Below are 20,255 nucleotides of genomic sequence, written 5' to 3'. Positions count from 1 at the left end.
GTCACTACAGTTGTCATCAGTGGAAAGACGCAGAGTGCTGATGCCTCGTGTGTTTTATAGTTGGAAGCCCTCTCTGGTGTTCTGTCTGGTGTTTCTCTGGTCGTGTTCTGTTCTGTATGTTGATTGGCTCACCTGGGTGTCTGTCACTGCCTGTTTTTACCTCATGATGTGCATATTATGACATGGCCCTGCCCATGGGATAACAGGAGCAGGTTGAGAAATCCTACAGCCTCCAGTTGGCAACAAAGGGAGAGAGTCATAGAGTCATACAGTGCAGAAAAGGCCCTTTGGCCCATTGGATCTGTACCGACAATAACTACCCCAAATCTTGCACGAATCCCATTTACCAGCACTCGTCCATATCCTTGAGTGCTATGTGTATCAAGGGCTCATCCAAGCCTTTTTAAAGGTTGTGATGTTTCCAGTTTCCACTACCTTCTCAGGCAGTGCATTCCAGAGTCTCACCACCCTCGAGTGAAAATTTATTTTCTCAAATCCCCTCGAAATCTCCTGCCCCCCCCACCCTAAAACTATGCCCCCTTGTGATTGACCCCTCAACCAAGAGGAACAGCTGCATCCTATTTATGCTATCCAAACCCGTCATAATCTTAATACACCTCAATCACATCCCTCCTCAGCCTTCTCTGCTCCAAAGAAAACAATCCAAGCCTACGCAGTTTCTCCTTGTCGCTCAGATACTCCATCCCAACCAACATCCTGGTGAACCGACTCTGTACCCTCTCCACTCCTTCCTTTAGTTTGGTGACCAGAACTGTACACAGGACTCTGACTGTGGCCTTGCCAATGTTCTGTCCAACTCCATCCTTCCAGCTCTTCTATTCTATGTCACAGCTGAAAAGGCAAGTGTCCCATATGCCTTCTTAATTATCCTCTTCACCTGTTCTGCCACCTTCAGGGATCTGTGAACAAGTACCCCAGATCCACCCGTTCCTGAGCTTCCTAGTGTCCTGCCACTCATTACATACTCCCTTGTCCAGTTTCTTCTTCCAAAGTGCATCACCTCATACTTATCAGGGTTAAATACCATCTGCCTGTGATACGCCACTGGACACCAGCCTCCAGTTCCTCAAACAGCCTTCTAACACCACCCTTTGTGTCCTATTACTCTGCCAGTTTTGGATCCATCTCAACACGTTTACTTGAATTCCATGTGGTTTAACCTTCCCATCAGTCTCCCATGTGGGACCTTGTCAAAGGCTTTGCTAAAATCCATATAAACCTCATCAACTGCACTTCCTTTATCCACACACTTGATCACTTTATCAAAAAATTCTATTAAATTTGTTGGGCATGATCTCCCTCTGACTAAGCCGTGCAGACTATCCCTAAACAACCTATGACTTTCCAAGTGGATATTAAGCCACTCCTTCAGAATTTTCTCCAATAGTTTCCCTACCACTGACATGAGTCTCACCAGTCTGTAATCCCCTGCTTTATCTCTACTGCCTTTCTTGAAAAATGGAACAGCATTAGCTGTTCTGCAGTCCTCTGGCACTCCCCCTGTGGCCAGAGACGAATTAAAAACTTGCGCCAAAGCCCTTGCAATTTCCTGCCTCGCTCTCAAAGCAGTTTGGGATGCAATTCATCCGGGACTGGGGATATGTCTATTTTTAAGCCTGTCAAAGCCTCCAATATCTCCTCCTTAATCCCAATGTCAAACTGCTCAAGGTCCTCAAGAGTTCCATTTCCTGAATCCTGTACCTTCATCGTCCTTCTCCCGAGTGAAGAACGATGAAAAATATTAATTTAACACCCTAGCGATATCCTGCGGATTCACACACAGATTGTCCCTTTGGTCTTATTCTTTCCCTGTTGAGCTTCTTCCTCTTATAGAATATCTAAGGGTTCTCCCTAATCTTATTCATGAGTCCTTTTTCATGCCCCCTTTTAGCTCTTCTTTTTTTAAAAATAAATTTAGGAGTACCCAATTATTTTTTCCAATTAAGGGGAAATTTAGCATGGCCAATCCACCTAACCTGCACATCTTTGGGTTGTGGGGGCGAAACCCCGCAGACACGGGGAGAATGTGCAAACTCCACACAGAGAGTGACCCATGGCCGGGATTCGAACCCGGGTCCTCAGCGCCGTAGGCAGCAATGCTAACCACTGTGCCACCGTGCTGCCCCCTTTTAGCTCTTCTAATTGCTTTCTTAAGTTCCCTCTTGTACTTCCTACATTCCTCTAGGGCTGCAGTTGAGTTTCTCCCTTTTGACTTGCTAAAAAAGCCTTTATCCTCCTCTTTTTCCAGTCCCGAGTTGTCCTGGACATACAGGATTCCTAAACTTATTGCTCCTACATTTCCCCTGTAGGGGACATGTTGGACCTGTACTCTCCCCATATCCTTTTTGAATGCCCTCCCCCTAGAGAGAGGGGTAGAGTCAAGAAAATAGACACATTAACAATGGGAAAAATAAATTAGTCAGGATGGGGGCAGCACGGTAGCACAGTGGTTAGCACTGTTGCTTCACTGCTCCATGGTCCCAGGTTCGATTCCTGGCTTGAATCACTGTCTGTGCAGAGTCTGCACGTTCTCCCCATGTCTGTGTAGGTTTCTTCCGGGTGCTCTGGCTTCCTCTCACAGTCCAAAGATGTGCAGGTTAGGTAGACTGGCCATGCTAAATTGCCCTCAAGTGTCCAAAATAAGGTTAGGTGGGGTTACTGGGTTGCGGGAATAGGGTAGATGTGTGGGCTTAAGTAGAGTAGTCTTTCCGAGGGCCACTGAAAACTTGATGGGCCCACTGTAAATTCTATGATTCTATGTGAATATAGGAGCTCAGGCAAAGTAGTAATGTGCGAAGCAGTTGAATGAGAGAATTTCATAGAATTCATAGAATTTACAGTGCAGAAGGAGGCCATTCGGCCCATCGAGTCTGCACCGGCTCTTGGAAAGAGCACCCTACCCAAGGTCAACACCTCCACCGTATCCCCATAACCCAGTAACCCCACCCAACACTGAGGGCAATTTTGGACACTAAGGGCAATTTATCATGGCCAATCCACCTAACCTGCACATCTTTGGACTGTGGGAGGAAACCTGAGCACCCGGAGGAAACCCACGCACACACGGGGAGGATGTGCAGACTCCACACAGACAGTGGCCCAAGCCGGAATCGAACCTGGGACCCTGGAGCTGTGAAGCAATTGTGCTATCCACAATGCTACCGTGCTGCCCTCAATGGGGGTGGTGAACAATGGATTACAGATTTAACATGAACAGTCACTTTGGTTGCATGGAAATTCGTTTCAACATCTCACTCAATTGTGGGAGCAACGTGAACCAGTGGGTTGAATTTTTATTTTTCAAAAAGATGACTTTGTTCAGTTTGCTGCTTCTGTGGAGAGCAGTCTCACCAAAGTAAATGTTCCCACCCGAATAAGTGCCAGACTTACAATCACTTGGAGTGGGGGATTCTACTTTTGGCAAGGAAGCTGTACATCATTAGTGCACCAAAAAGAAAGATCTTCGCATTGCCCACAAAAATCTTCCCATTCCACCCATTCCTCATTAATGCAATGGAAAAGAATCCTCACGGTTTTAGAGCAGTTCTCCACAGAACTGAGCTAGTATAGTTAAACACGTCAGCAGGAATAGATCCTGCTATACTTTGCACTATTCTTCAGAAGAATGGTCAAGGACTCTGTTCCCCATCCTATGCCAATGGTATCCTGAGAGCAAGGTGTCCAAGAAGTATTTCCTTCTGTTCTTTGGAGCTGTGTATAACCTTATTTTTGAGTCTGCACATGGTGGCATGATTGGGATTGGGAACTCATCATGGACGACACTATGACTTCCTATTTTAATTAAGTACATTGGACCATGTCCTGGCAGAACACAATCTTTATTGCCTCTTCCTACCTTCTCAGGTCATATTCACTTCCTCAAATCAATGGATGTTCATCTATACATTTTCTCCACGATGAAATACACAACAGTGATTTCCAAACCCATTGAATTTGATTCAGTCCTTGAAGAGTTAACATCAGGTTACTCAATTAAAAGGTGAATGATGTCCAATAGCAGCCTTGGATTGGGAGCAGACGTTGTTACTGGAAAGTCTCTTAACTGTTTAAGAACAGCAACAGCTTGGGGCAACATCAAGAAATTAAACAATGAAGATGGCAGAATAGCTGATGCAATTATGATGCTTATGGAATCAAACATGTCGAGAAACCATGACCTTAATTCTCCAATTGGTTACCGCCATTTTAGAAAACAATATTGTTTCTTTCCCCAGGATGTGTGGGCAGAAACTGGTGGGTTTGGGCTCCCCAGTGGGCTGGCATTCCAACTTTCGGTAAATATCCAGTGAAACATTCCCCAATTTAGTTTTATATAGAATCTCAGTAATGCCACCAAACAGCAAACATGTGCAACAATTAATTTCTGTTAGCATTAAAAGAATGATGGAAAGACTTGACTGCACTGTTCAAAGGGCTGGCCTAATAAATCTCTGACAATGTCATTTATCAAAGATCAGCTAACATCCTTCCTCCTGTGACAGGGGTTACCATTAACCAGAAACTGAACTGTACCACCCATATAAATACTGTGGCTACATGAGCCGGTCAGAAATTGGGAATTCTCTGCTGAGTAACTCACTTCCTGACTCCCCAAACCAACTCAAAGGCACAGATCACGAGTTTGATGGAATATTTTCAACATGCCTGGGTATGTGCAGCTTCAACAACACTCAAAAAGCTCAACACCATCAAGAACAAAGCAGCCCACAGGATTGGCATCTTGTCCACAACCTTAAGCATTCACTCCTTCAACCACCAACGCACAGTGGCAGCAGTGTATACCATCTACAAGATGCACTGCATCAACTCACCAAGGTTCCTTTGACAGCTACTTCCAAACCCGTGACCTCTGTCACCTACAAGGACTAGGGTAGGAGAGGCATGAGAGCAGTATCATCTGCCAGTTCCCCTCCAAGCCACACACCACCTTGACTTGGAAATATATCATTCCTTTGTTGTTACTCAGTTAAACTTCTGGCACTCCCAAACTGCAATGCCGGTGTACCCCATGGACTGCAGGAGTTCAAGGCAGCAGTTCACCATCTTTCTTAGACAATTAAAGGTGGGCAATAAATGCCCGCCTTGCCAGCAACTCCCACATGCTGCAAATGATTTAAAAAAAATATACATTAGCCCATAGCTAACTCAAAATCCAAGATAAATTATCAGCAAGCATAGAGTTAAATCTCAGAGAATCATGGGGTGTTTTGAGTGCTTATCTGCTGTAACTGAACAGGTCATCATTATCTATGGTAAGTGAAGTAGGCAGGGAGTGGGCACATTCAGTTCCTTTGTCTGGTGGTACATTCTATAATCACTGATAAAATTCCACCATCTCCCTCCCCAGTCACAGTAGGAGTGTTGCTGAGCTACAGATTCACAATACCGTTCCATTAGGTAGCATTTTGTAAACAAGGACCACTGAATAAAGAGAGAACGTGCTCCCTTTTGGTGTGTGTCCACAAAGTGCTAACTCCTGAATCTCGGTCCCGTTTACATCAGTTGTAGGGAAAATATTACAACGTATTATTAGGTACAAGGTAAGAGGACACTTGAAAAATCAAATCCTACTCGGCAGAATCAACAAAGATTTATAAAAGAGGAGTCGTATTTTGCAAATCTATTCAGAGTTTTGAGTACGTAACCAGCAGGGTAGATAAAGGGGAATCTTAATACGGATTTTTTTTTTAAAAGCATGCGTTAAAGGTGCCACACAAGAGGCTATTGCACAAAGTTAGGGCCCCACTGAGTGAGGCTAATACATTAGCATGGATTGAAGATTGGTTAATGGATAGAAAGCAGAGATAAGGAATAAATGGGTCATTTTTGGGTTGGCAAGTTGTAACTATGGGGTGCTCCAAGATCAGTGCTTGGGTTTCAGTTATTTGCAGCTGGATCAATAACTTAGATGAGGGGATGAAGTGTAATAAACCAGATTGCCAAATAAACCAGGTTCGCTGATGCCAAAAACCTATGTGGAAACGTTATTTGTGAGGACCCAGAGTTTGGAAAGAAATGGAGATAGTTTGAGTAAGTAGGCAGGAACCTGGCAGATGGAATAAAATGTGAAGTTTACTTCAACATGAAGGGCAGCGCGGTAGCATAAGTGGATAGCACTGTGGCTTCACAGTGCCAGGGTCCCAGGTTCAATTCCCCGCTCGGTCACTGTCTGTGTGGAGTCTGCATGTTCTCTCAGTGTCTGCGTGGGTTTCCTCCGGGTGCTCCGGTTTCCTCCCACAGTCCAAAGACGTGTAGGTTAAGTGGATTGGCCATGATAAATTGCCCTTAGTGACCAAAAAGGTTCGGAGGGGTTATTGGGTTACGGGGATAGAATGGAAGTGAGGGCTTAAATGGGTTGGTGCAGACTTGATGGGCCGAATGGCCTCCTTCTACACTGTATGTTCCATGTCCTATGAACAACGTAGTACTTTTATTCAAATGAGAGATGAGAAAATATTGGTATTCAGAGAGACCTGCTGGTCCTTGTACATGAAATACAGAAAGTTAACACAGGTACAGCAAGCAGCAAGCAACTAAGAGACCAGGTGTTAACCTTTATAACAAAGAGAGTGGGTTAAGAGTGAAGTCTTGGTGCAATTGTGTAAGGCCTTCGTATGATCACACCTGGAGTATTGCATAATATTTTAATCTCCTTACCCAAGGAAGGACTGACATGCCTTAGAGAAAGTGCAACCAAGGTTTAGCAGGCTGGCTGCTGGGATGAGGAGATTGTCCAATGAGAAGTGAGTAGACTAGACCTCCAGTTGCTTGGATTTAGAAGAATGAGAGTTGATCTCACTGAAACATACATAATGTGCAAAGGGCTTTATGGGATAGATGCCGAGAGGATGTTCCCCTGGCATGGGAGGCCAGAATGAGGGGTCACAGCCTAAGAATAAAGGGTTGGTCATATAAGACTGAAGTAAGGAGATATATCATAGAACTTGATATCACAGAATGTCTTCATCCAAAGGCTTTGTAATTCTCTACCCAGATATCATAGAATTATCATAGAATTTGCAGTGCAGAAGGAGGCTATTCGGCCCATCGAGTCTGCACCGGCTCTTGGAAAGAGCACCATACCCAAGGTCAACACCTCCACCTTATCCCCATAACCCAGTAACCCCACCCAACACTGAGGGCAATTTTGGACACTAAGGGCAGTTCATCATGGCCAATCCACCTAACCTGCACATCTTTGGACTGTGGGAGGAAACCCACGCACACACGGGGAGGATGTGCAGACTCCACACAGACAGTGACCCAAGCCGGAATCGAACCTGGGACCCTGGAGCTGTGAAGCAATTGTGCTATCCACAAGGCTACCGTGCTATATATCTGTGCATGCTTATTCGTTGTACACAAGACGGAGTTTATTAGATTTTTTGAATACTGCCGACATTAAGAAATAAGGTGTAGTGCAGGACGGTAGAGTTGAGGTAGAATACCAGCTACGATTGCATTGGAGGTGCAGGCTAAAAGGGCTGAATGTCCTTCTCCTATTACTCGTGTCCTTCGAATCCCAAGTTGGTAAAACACGAAACACAGATTCAGATCATTGTCTGGGCGTTACACATCAGAGCAGCACAAGTGTCTCCACTACTACTTTCCCTTCATTTTATTCAACAGTGTGCTCCCCAGAAAGTGACTCCAGGTTTAAACAGTCACATTCCAATGTTACCATCACCATCAACCTGCTTACTCTTAAGACAATTGTCATGATGAAAACACATTTGGAAAACTAAACAATAAAACACGTTGCATAAACTACCCAATAGTAACTGCAACACCTGCTTCTCACATCACAAGGGACTGGCAGCATCCCAGCCAGTAGCATTTAGAGTCTGTAGAACCAATTACTTCATGTTTGTGTTTTGCTGCCAATGGTTTTTAAATGAATGTTGACATGTATCCCCACTGTACATTAAGAACATAGTCTTGATGTAATGCTTTTAAGCTCTTTTGTCACTGGTGTTACACAATGAACATTGCAATAATCGTTATCGCTTTGACTTCCGATTATTCAGAATTTTCCAAAGGATAGTACTAGTGAGGCAGTAACTGTGCCCCCTCTCCTGGCCGCCCTAAGGGCATTAGCAATCATGCCTGGAGTGACATGAAGGCTAGACCTGATAAGACAGCAATTTTCATTCTCAGGGGGATATTAGTCATAGAATCACGACAGTGCAGAAGGAGGCCATTCAGCCCATCGAATCTACACCCGACCCTCTAAACGAGCAGCCCACCAGTGAATCAGTTCCTCACATGGACTATTTTCTGGTGCCACAACCTGCCACAACTAGGGTTTGATCCCACAATCTTTGGGTTGCTGCTCCAGTACATGTTATTTGGACAATTCCCGTTTGCTTGTTTTTTTAAAACTGTGCATGCTTTTTACTGGGCTTTAACTGTACTACATTTTGCAGGTCAGGGTTCTGGTAGCAGTGGATTAGGAAAGGAGACCAGCAGGCTGCCTGTGGATCCAACTTTGACCCACTACTGCGACTCGTGTGGTTAATTTATAAACCCTGTGTGGTGAATGTAATATAGATGTCAATATGTTTTTTCACACTGTCTTTGTAAGCACAGTAGCGCTATCCTACCACTAGGGGGAGTAGCGCTGGGACATTCAGGAACTTGTACTGGCTCCACCCTTGGCTCAACCCACGACTCCTCCCCCTAGTGCAGCTGTATAAATACCCGTGTTCAGAGTCAGCCTGAGTTCACTACGAGTTCATCGACAGGTAACAGGCTGGCTCTGAAGTAAGTCGATTAAAGCCTAGATTCACATCGGAAACATGTGTCTGGTGAATTGATGGTTCCATCAATTTAATCGACTTGAACAGTAAAGATCGATTATGGAATCGGCCCTCAAGCCTGGACGCCTGGAACTCAACCCGTAGGATGCAGAGGCTAAAGAAATCTTCTCCCACTGGATCCGGTGCTTCAAGGCCTACCTGGCCGAAGCGAGCACAGCCGAAACTACAGAGGATCAGAAGCTAAGTCTACTGCATGTGAGGGTGAGCCACAGAATCTGTACGCAACTAAAGTCGGCCAGTTCATATACTGCGGCGCTAGCAGTTCTCGAAAAAATGTATGTAAGGCCTATTAATGAAGTTTACGCTCGCCATGTGTTCACGACTCGCCGCCAGCGGCCTATGGAATCACTCGCCGAATTCCCAAGAGAACTTAATAATTTGTCCAATGACTGTGTAATTACCAAGCGGTTACCGCGGCTGAACACAGGGAATTGGCGGTACGCGATGTTTTTGTAGCGGGCCTTAGGCCTAACTATGTGCGCCAATGACTGCTGGAAAAGGGGGCCCAGGACTTAGAAACGACTGTGGAAGCTGCTACCACAATGGAGGTCTCCTACCGCAGCCTTAACTCGTTCCCCGCGACCCAATCATGGGCCCCCGACCAGCGACTCCCCCAGGCCTGTGCTACGCGGCCGCCCAGCCACCATGCTGCCCCAGTCAGCCACTATGCTGCCCCAGCCAGCCACTATGCTGCTCCAACCTGCCATTTCTGCGGCCAGAATCAGCACCCGCGGCAGCACTGCCCGGCCCGCAACGCGACCTGCAGCAGCTGCGGGCGGAAAGGCCATTACGCAAGAGTGTGCCTCGCTAAAAGGGCCCCAGCTTCCAACTCCCCAGTGACTCGCAGTAATCACTCCCCTCACTCGCAGCCCCGCGGGGCCCGAAACGCTGCGGCCTATGCCCCGACTCTGCCCCCTCCAGCCACGTGCAATCCATGGGGGCCGCCATCTTGGAAAACCTCCACCACGCGGCCGGCCACGTGCGACTGATAGAGGCCACCATCTTGGACGCCATCTTCCTCGCCGCCTGCCACGTGCGACTCATGGGGGCCGCCATCTTGGATGCCATCTTCCTCGCCGCCCGCCATGTGCGATCCACGGGCCCGATCGGCATCTCCGCGCTAGGACAACTCAGTGGAGGAATTCAAATTAGACTATGAACTCAGAGGGCAGTCATCACGGGGCCACTCCAGCACAGCTGATCGAGCCGCCGACTACCCGCAACTCAGCGCGGTCACCCTGGATCAATCACGACCAAAGAATCTACGAAACTAAATGGCAGAGGTCCATATTAACGGTACAAAACGCCATGCCTCTTCGACTCCGGGAGCACAGAGAGCTTCATACACCCAGACCTAGTAAGACGCTGTTCGCTCCCCGTTTTCCCCGCGCAGCAAACTATCGCGCTCGCTTCAGGCTCCCATTCGGTCCAGATCCAGGGACGCACCGCCGCGACACTCACAAAGCTAGTTACTCGAAATTCAAACTCCACGTTTTGCCCGAACTCTGCGCGCCACTCTTATTAGGCCTAGACTTCCAATGCAACCTCAAGAGCCTCACCCTCAGCTTCGGAGGGCCCCTGCCCCCACTCACGATCTGCAGCCTCGCTACACTGCGAATCCCCCCCCCCCCTCCTCTCTTTGCCAATCTCACTAAGGACTGTAAACCCGTAGCCACTCGTAGCAGGCGGTATAGCCTGCAGGATAGGGTATTTGTCAGAGCAGAGGTCCGTAGGCTACTCAGTGAGGGGGTTATAGAGACCAGCAATAGTCCCTGGAGAGCTCAGGTGGTGGTCAAGACCGGGGAAAAATTCCGTATGGTGGTCGACTACAGTCAGACTATTAATAGATTTACGCTCCTCGACGCGTATCCCCTCCCCAGGATTGCAGACATGGTAAACCAGATCGCCCAGTACCGGCTCTTTTCCACGGTGGATCTGAAGTCTGCATACCACCAGCTCCCAATCCGCCCGGAGGACCGCCACTACATGGCATTCGAGGCCGATGGCCACCTCTTCCATTTCCTCCGGGTCCCTTTCGGCGTCACTAATGGGGTCTCAGTGTTCCAACGAGTAATAGACCGAATGGTGGACCAGTACAGGCTGCAGGCCACGTTTCCGTACTTGGACAATGTCACCATCTGCGGCTATGACCAGCAGGACCACGACGCCAACCTCCACCGTTTTCTCCAGACGGCACAGAAACTGAACCTCACGTACAACAAGGAGAAATGCGTTTTCCGCCCATCCAGACTAGCCATCCTCGGCAATGTCGTGGAAAACGGAGTCCTGGGCCCCGACCCGGACCGTATGCGCTGCCTCTTAGAACTCCCTCCCCCTCATTGTCCCAAGGCCCTCAAACGGTGCTTGGGATTTTTTTTCCTACTACGCCCAGTGGGTCCCTCAATATGCGGACAAAGCCCGCCCACTCTTTAGGACCACACAATTTCCCTTGTCAGCCGAGGCACGCTAGACCTTCGACGGCATCAAGGAGGACATTGCCAAAGCGGCCATGCGGGCGGTGGATGAATCCACCCCATTCCAGGTAGAGAGCAACGCCTCAGAGGTAGCTCTTGCAGCCACGTTAAATCAGGCAGGGAGACCAGTTGTATTTTTCTCCCGTACCCTCTCCGCTTCAGAACTCCGACACTCTTCAGTCAAGAAAGCACAAGCCATTGTGGAGACTATCCGTCACTGGAGGCACTGCCTCGCAGGTAGGAGGTTCACCCTCATCACCGACCAAAGATCGGTTGCCTTCATGTTCGACAACTCGCAAAGGGGCAAAATAAAAAACGATAAAATTCTGAGGTGGAGGATCGAACTCTCCACCTACAATTACGATATCAAATATCGACCCAGGAAGCTCAACGAGCCTCCAGATGCCCTATCCTGCGGGACATGCGCCAGCGCGCAGATCGACCGATTAAAAGTCATCCACAATGACCTCTGCCACCCGGGGATCACCCGGCTCGCCAACTACATCATGGCCCGAAACCTGCCTTTCTCCAATGAGGAGGTAAAAGCGGTCACCAGGGACTGCCCGATCTGTGCAGAGTGCAAACCGCACTTCTATAGACCAGACAGGGCCCACCTGGTCAAGGCTTCTAGGCCCTTTGAATGCCTCGCGATTGATTTCAAAGGGCCACTCCCCTCAACTAACAAGAACGTTTACTTCTTAAACGTCATAGACGAGTTCTCCCGTTTTACATTCGCTATCCCGTGCCCCGACATGACCTCCCACACAGTCATTAGGGCCCTGCATTGCACCTTCACCCTGTTTGGTTTCCCCAGCTACGTACACAACGACCAGGGTTCGTCCTTCATGAGCGACGAGCGGCGTCAGTACCTGCTCGAAAAGGGCATTGCCTCGAGCAGGACTACCAGCTACAACCCCAGGGGGAACGGGCAGGTGGAAAGGGAGAACACGACGGTCTGGAAGACCGTCCTACTGACCCTCCGGTCTAGAAAGCTCCAAGTCTCCCTGTGGCAGGAAGTCCTCCCAGACGCACACCACGCTATTAAGTCCCTTTTGTGTACGGCGACCAACCAGACCCCTCACGAGAGGCTCTTCATTTTTTCCAGGGGCACTACCACAGGGGTCTCACTTCCAGCATGGCTGAGGACGCTGGGCCCCGTACTCCTGAGGAAACACGTCAGGGCGCACAAAACCGACCCCCTTGTTGAGAAGGTGCGCCTGCTCCACTCCAACCCCCAGTACGCATTCGTCGAGTTCCCTGACGGCCGTCAGGACACTGTATCCCTCCGGGATATGGCACCCGCCGGATCCAGCGCCCCCTCTACCCACACAGAAGGACCTCTTACCCTACACCCCATGCTGCCGCCCCCTGGCGCTCCAGAGCCCACGAGCTCGCTCCACCAGTTCCGCGCCCCCGCGCCGGCCAGCCCCCAGCGCCCCCAGTCCCCGGTCGAACCAGGAGAGTATGAAGCTCGGATACAACCCTCCCTGGAGTCCCCCATCGTACCCCAGCACACTACACCCATCCAGCCACCGCAAGAGGCTGCAACCCCGGTGCTCCGCAGATCTCAGCGGACAATTCAACCGCCGGACAGACTGACTTTATAGAATAGACTACTACCCCCGCCGGACTTGATTTTTTTTCAGGGGGTGAATGTGGTGAATGTAATATAGATGTATATATGTTAATTCACACAGTCTTTGTAAGCACAGTAGCGCTATCCTACCACTAGGGGAAGTAGCGCTGGGAGCACTCAGGAACTTGTACTGGGCTCCACCCTTGGCTCAACCCACGACTCCTCCCCCTAGTGCAGCTGTATAAATACCCGTGTCCAGAGTCAGCCTGAGTTCACTACGAGTTCATCAACAGGTAACAGGCTGGCTCTGAAGTAAGTCGATTAAAGCCTAGATTCACATCGGAAGCACGTGTCTGGTGAATTGATGGTTCCATCACCCTGATAAACAGAATAGGTACACACTGTAGCAGAGCTTTCCAGTATTATATATGGTCACCCTCTGGCTGAGATCGTCACTTCTGCGATCAACAGAGGTGCGAGACATACCTGTACGGCAAGGGACTAAGTGGTTGGCCTATGTGCATGGTGGGAAATACATCGCCACAGGTTGGGGTTATTCACTGGGAAAGGGGGAAATTATCAAGAACTATAAATGTCCTGTGCCAGGAGGAGTAAGGCATTATCTAGGCTGCACGGTAACAGTGGTTAGCACTGTTGCTTCATAGCGCCAGGGTCCCAGTTTCGATTCCCGTCTGTGCAGAGTGTGCACGTTCTCCCTGTGTCTGTGTGGGTTTCCTCCGGGTGCTCCAGTTTCCTCCCATAAGTCCCGAAAGACATGCTATTAGGTGAATTGGAAATTCTGAATTCTTTCCGAGTATCCGAGTATTGGGGCAGCACGGTAGCATGGTGGTTAGCATAAATGCTTCACAGCTCCAGGGTCCCAGGTTCGATTCCCGGCTGGGTCACTGTCTGTGCGGAGTCTGCACGTCCTCCCCGTGTGTGCGTGGGTTTCCTCCGGGTGCTCCGGTTTCCTCCCACAGTCCAAAGATGTGCGGGTTAGGTGGATTGGCCATGCTAAATTGCCCGTAGTGTCCTAAAAAAGTAAGGTGGGGTGGGTGGGGGTGGGGGGGGGGGGGGGGGGGGGGGGTTGTTGGGTTACGGGTATAGGGTGGATACGTGGGTTTGAGTAGGGTGATCATTGCTCGGCACAACATCGAGGGCCGAAGGGCCTGTTCTGTGCTGTACTGTTCTATGTTCTATCCGAACAGGCGCCGGAATGTGGTGACTAGGGGATTTTCACAGTAACTTCATTGCAGTGTTAATGCAAGCCTACTTGTGATAATAAAGATTATTATTATGCTAGGTTGGGTTCTATACTCTAATGTTTCCCTAAGAGTTTCAGTGTTCCTAACAAACCACCCTTTGGATGAGAGCTACCGCACGAGATAGGTTTACCCGATTCTCACAAAGAGGTAATGCAAGCAGAGGCTCAGCAGTGAAGACTGCAAATAAGATGTTACATTTGGTCCTGACATGCCAGGCCTGTGGACCATTCAGATTGTGTTACCAGCAACACCGAAGGTCAACACTGGCTCCATTTGTTACGATACAAGGACTGCTGATGACCCTGAACCACAGGAATCAGTCACGATGCCATTTTAGTCTGCATTCGGTCAGTAACTAAAGTTAAAGTCCATTTCATTACTCGCCCGTCCATATTCACTTCAGCAGATGTAGCTACAGTTTTAATGGACATTCTTTAAAGACACGTTAACTGTGTACAGGTAGCCAGTTGTGTTCCCAGTAACAACTAGAGGGCGCCCCTAAATGGGAAGGGGCCATGTTGCAACAATATACTAACTGCACGCCATGAGTAGGAAGTGATGCACATTAGTAGATGTGGATTTCAAACTGGGGAGTACACATGATTGCATCAGAATTAAAAGTATCAAAGAGCGCATTGCACTTTCAAAGAGAGGGAAGGCTGGATGCTGAGTCCTCAGAGATATTGTCAACTTGGGTCGATAACACCCCATAGAACCCTGTACCCCAGCAAAGATCAGATGCAACAAAGCACACAAATATGCAAGAGCCTGACGATTCAGTGAGAATTTGGGTTACAAAAACAATTTACATGTATCACAGATCCTGGAAATCGGGAATTGAAATAGAAAATATAGAAACACACAGCAGGCCAAATAGCATCCGTGCAGTGCGAAACAGAGTTAACATTTCCGATCGGTGACCTTTCATGAGAGCCGTTCTGAAACATTAACTCTGCTTTTCGCTCCATGGGTGTTCGATGTGCTAAATGCTTCCAGTTTACATGTTTGTATTGGTTAATGGGAGCCATAACATATCTGAACAGTAGGCAAAACTGAACGGTATGCTGCACATTGGTGGCAATAGCAAGGAAAAACATGGTGCCAATAGCAAGGAAAAAAATGGTGCCAATAGCAAGGAAAAACAGGAGGTCAATCGGAGCCATCAGCAGCTGATGAGTCATTGCTGCAAAGGGGATAGGGACAGGACAACTCATTTCCTATAACTTTTTATTTGCTCTGAAATCATCCAGTATAATTTTCCATTGGACAGATTTACAATCAGTGACTTACTAGATCCTTTACCCGTTTGGTTTTGCTGGAAAACGGAGTCTGTTTAAATTGATCTACTTCTGACAGTTCCATATTTGCAAAATAAAAAGATTGACAGACGAGACAATATATTCCAAATGACAAAATTTTATTTGGCGAGCATTCACAGTACAGTAAGTCTCGAGGGGGTTTCAGAATTTCAACTTTTTCCTGTAGCTTTTGCCCACGTTCCTATATTCTGAGATGCTCATCTCACAGAGGCAGTCATGGTGGGAAATCACCGAGGCAACCACCACCATCAACGGATGCCAACTGCATCCATGACACTCCTCAAAAAGTCCCAGTGTGCCCTTGTGTTGCAGCTCAGTGTTTTCTGCAGAGGTTCCTGAATTCACCTGTGCAGGACACTTGTGGTGACCCAGAACTGAAGCTACTGCTGACTGGCGCGAGACGGTTCCTGTTTTCCTCCGTACCTGTCACAGCTGGAGACAATTCTCCATCGATCTATTCGAGCAGAGAAGAAGTGGCCCATCCACAAGACCACCTAACCGCTTCTGGTACCGACTGACATTAACTCCATCCAATCTTACTGAACCCCCTTCCCTTGATGCTCGATTTGCATTGGGTATACCAGACAGGTCAAATGTGGTTCATTGTTATTCCTGGTCAGAGGCCTCCTCCAATGATAAACACTGTTCCACCTGAGTGAAGCAGATTCCTTTTTCAGAACACCACTGCCACTCTCTATTTATTGAATCCACCCACTGTCTGGGCATCTTTAAGTATCACACGTTCACACACACATCCCTTCCATCCACACCACAGCTAGCAATATGAGCTAGATAGCGGAGAGGTACTGGAGAAATAGAGAGGGCTAGCGAGATGGGGAAAAAAGGGCAGAGGGAATTGAAACAAAGCAAGGAAGAGACAGAAAGGCTGAAGTAACAGCAAGAGAAAGGAAAAGCACCGGGGGGGATGGAATTTTCAGGAACCTTGATTTAACAGTTCGCAGAAGCTGGCTGACAGCATTATCGGGCGAAAGCTGGGTGGGTACATGTGTCCCGGGAATGGTACTCTGCAATCCTGGTCGGCACCATTGTAACCGTTGAAGGTGTGATGTCTATTTTCAGGGCCAGCATTGTGTCTGTGGGGGGTGGAGAGAGGCAGAGAGAGAGAGAGAGGAGAGAGATGGCTGTTGAACTCAAAGACAATCCGGTTAAATTGCAGCAGCAGCCTCAGGCTGCAAGTATAGAGAAGGAGGGAGAGAGAGAGAGAGAGAGAGACGAGAGACTGCTCAGTATTCAGCCAATGACTCGGTTGAGGAGCTGAATGGATCAATCAAATCTGCACATCCTTTACCTGCAGCCCTGCTATCATTCCCAGAGACCCAATACACCTCCTCCCCCTCCTTTCAATGCAACACACACAGGAACCCCCTCCCCTCTATCCAAAGCTCAGGAAGACCCCCCTCCCCTCAATCCAAAGCTCAGGAAGACCCCCTCCCCTCTATCCAATACTCAGGGGGACCCCTCAATCCAAAGCTCAGGAAGACCCCCTCCCCTCAATCCAAAGCTCAGGAAGACCCCCTCCCCTCAATCCAAAGCTCAGGAGGACCCCCTACCCTCAATCCAACACACAGGGGACCCCCCTCCCCTCAATCCAAAGCTCAGGAGGACCCACTACCCTCAATCCAACACACAGGGGACCCCCTCCCCTCAATCCAATGCTCAGGGTTACCCACTCCCCTCAGTCCAACACCCAGGAAGATCCACCCCCCAATTCAACACTCAGGAAAACCCTCCCCCTGCCCCGCCAATCCAAAACTCAGGAAGACCCCACCCCAATCCAACACTCAGGGAGACCCCCCCCCATACAACACTCAGGGAGACCCCCCCATACAACACTCAGGGAGACCACCCCCACCCCCCAATCCAACACTCAGGGAGACCCCCCGATCCAACACTCAGGGAGACCCCTCCATCCAACACTCAGGGAGACCCCTCCATCCAACACTCAGGGAGACCCCCCCATCCAACACTCAGGGAGACCCCCTCCCATCCAACACTCAGGGAGACCCCCCATCCAACACTCAGGGAGAACCCCCCCCCCAATCCAACACTCAGGGAGACCCCCCCCAATCCAACACTCAGGGAGACCCCCCATCCAACACTCAGGGAGAACCCCCCCTCCCCATCCAACACATACAGAGACACCCCCCAATCTGACACATACAGAGATATCTCCCAATCCGCCACACACAGAGACACCCCCCCCAATCCGACACTCAGGGAGACACCCCCCAATCCAACACTCAGGGAGACCCCCCTAATCCGACACACACAGAGACACCCCCAATCCAACACACATGGAGACCCCCCCCCCCCCCCAATCCAATACACACGGAGACACCCCCCCCTATCCAACTCTCAGGGAGATCCCCCAATCCAACACACACGGAGACACCCCCTTCCCAATCCAACACTCAGGTAGGCCCCCCAATCCAACACACACGGAGACACACACCCCAATCAAACACACATGGGGACACCCCCAATTCAACACAAAGGGAGACACCCACCCAATCCATCACACACAGAGACACCCCCAATCCAACACAGAGGGAGCCCCCCCAATCCAACACTCAGGAAGACACCCCCCCAATCCAACACACACGGAGACACACACCCCCCAAACCAACACAGAGGGAGACCCCCCCATCCAATACAGAGGGAGTCCCTCCCTATCCAACACTGAGACAGAACCCCCCAATCCACTCAGGGAGACAACCCCCCCAATCCAACACACACGGAGACACCCCCAATCCAACACAGAGGGAGACCCCCCCAATCCAACACTCAGGGAGACACCCCCCCAATCCGACACCCCCCCCCAATCCAACACACATGGAGACACACACCCCCCAATCCAACACAGAGGGAGACCCCCCCATCCAATACAGAGGGAGACCCTCCCTATCCAACACTCAGGCAGACCCCCCCAATCCAACACTCAGGGAGACAACCCCCCCAATCCGACCCCCCCCCCCCCCAATCCAACACACACGGAGACACACACCCCCCAATCCAACACAGAGGGAGACCCCCCCCCCAATCCAACACAGAGGGAGACCCCCCTCCCCAATCCAACACAGAGGGAGACCCTCCCTATCCAACACTCAGGCAGACCCCCCCAATCCAACACTCAGGCAGACAACCCACTCCACCACCACCAATCCAACACACAAGATGACCCCCTCCCTCAATCCAACACACAAGATGACCCCCTCCCCCAATCCAACACACAGATGACCCCCCAATCCAACACAGATGACCCCCCCAATCCAACACACAAGATGACCCCCTCCCCAATCCAACACACAAGATGACCCTCTCCCCAATCCAACACACAGATGACCCCCCCTCCCCCAATCCAACACACAGATGACCCCCTCCCCCAATCCAACACACAGATGACCCCCCAATCCAACACACAGATGACCCCCCCTCCCCCAATCCAACACACAGATGACCCCCCTCCAAAAATACAACACACAGATGACCCCCCCCTCCCCCAATCCAACACACAGGATGACCCCCCATCCCTTTTCCACACACTGAGGAGGCCGGTTCACAGGTTCCACGGGGTTAGCTCAATCTTAGCCTCTCATCCGCAGGGATGCGGTGGAAGTTCGGAAGCTGCCCTGTCCCCCCCCTCCATCGCATCTTTCGACACACTGGGCGCCGGGGTGGGTTTCTTTTTGCAACCAACACTGAGAGGCAAAAAGAGTGAGAGGAAGAAAAATAAAACACACACACAGAGAACCCCCAATGCTTCTCCCGGAATGTATCAGCTCCCGAAGAGAGCGAGCGAGCGATCCAGGTACCTCCCCAGCCCGTGAGCCGACCGGGCAGAGAGACACACACACACAGCCTCCCCCTCTTTCAGTCTGTGGATACTTACAGCCCGCAGCTCCTGGGTGCGATCCTTCATCACTACGATGTCCTGGGGGCTCGGCTCGGAGCGGTTCTGCGCGCACTGTCCACACGCTCAGCAGGAGGAGGAGGATGGCGGTGCCGAGCTCTGCGGCTTCTTTCCCCCACTCACCGGGCGAGGGAGGCGGCTCCAAGGACTGCCAGCGGCCGGCAGAGCGCATGTCGGGGCGGGGCTCGGCTCGGCTCACAGGGGAACATACATAAAAATGACAAAACATTATTGACATCAAAAACTGACACAGGACTCTGCAACTTACAAGGCGAAACATCACCACCAGTCAGCAACTGCAGGCAGAAATTAGCACAACACATGGCTGAACGAACAGTGAAATTAAACACACGATGGAAATAACACCACACATTGTAATATTAACACAACATACGATGAAATTAACAGTGCAATTAGCACGACACATGGTCCAATTGACAGTGAAATTAACGCAACACATTGCAATTTTAACATACAACGAAATTAATAGTTGAAAATACGTACAACACCCGATGAAATTAACAGTGATAGCTCACCAATTAAACAGCGGAGTTCAGGTGAAAATGAGGCGAAAACAAACATTAACATAAAGTGCAATTAATAGTGCAATAAACACATTGTGAAATTAGCAATAAAATAAACTCAAAATAATTTGAGGGGGGAAGGATAATCAGCCTATTCCCAGACAAAACTATAGCAGTGACTGGGATCGGGAACCAAAACCCCAATATAACCCCAATATAACCCCAAGACCATGCAAACGCTGTGACAACGGATGAATTGACATCGCACCACAATCGCCAGGCAGGAATGTTCCCTTCCAGTCAGG

The 20,255-nt window shown here is 49.6% G+C and overlaps 1 protein-coding gene across 3 annotated transcripts in view; it reads right to left on the bottom strand.

Moving 5' to 3' along the window:
- LOC119974781 (syntaxin-1A) overlaps positions 1-19,569 on the bottom strand; it is a 339,400-nt gene extending 319,831 nt beyond the window's left edge. For all 3 annotated transcript variants that reach the window (XM_038814026.1, XM_038814025.1, XM_038814027.1), the window contains exon 1: positions 19,406-19,569. In XM_038814026.1, coding sequence (XP_038669954.1) covers positions 19,406-19,435 — 30 coding nt within the window. In that variant the 5' untranslated portion in view covers positions 19,436-19,569. The remainder of the gene's footprint in view (positions 1-19,405) is intronic.
- Positions 19,570-20,255: the final 686 nt, after the last annotated feature.

The sequence above is a fragment of the Scyliorhinus canicula genome, chromosome 12, assembly GCF_902713615.1.
Source record: "Scyliorhinus canicula chromosome 12, sScyCan1.1, whole genome shotgun sequence".
NCBI classification, from domain to species: domain Eukaryota; kingdom Metazoa; phylum Chordata; class Chondrichthyes; order Carcharhiniformes; family Scyliorhinidae; genus Scyliorhinus; species Scyliorhinus canicula.
This window is presented reverse-complemented; position numbering and strand designations above follow the sequence as displayed.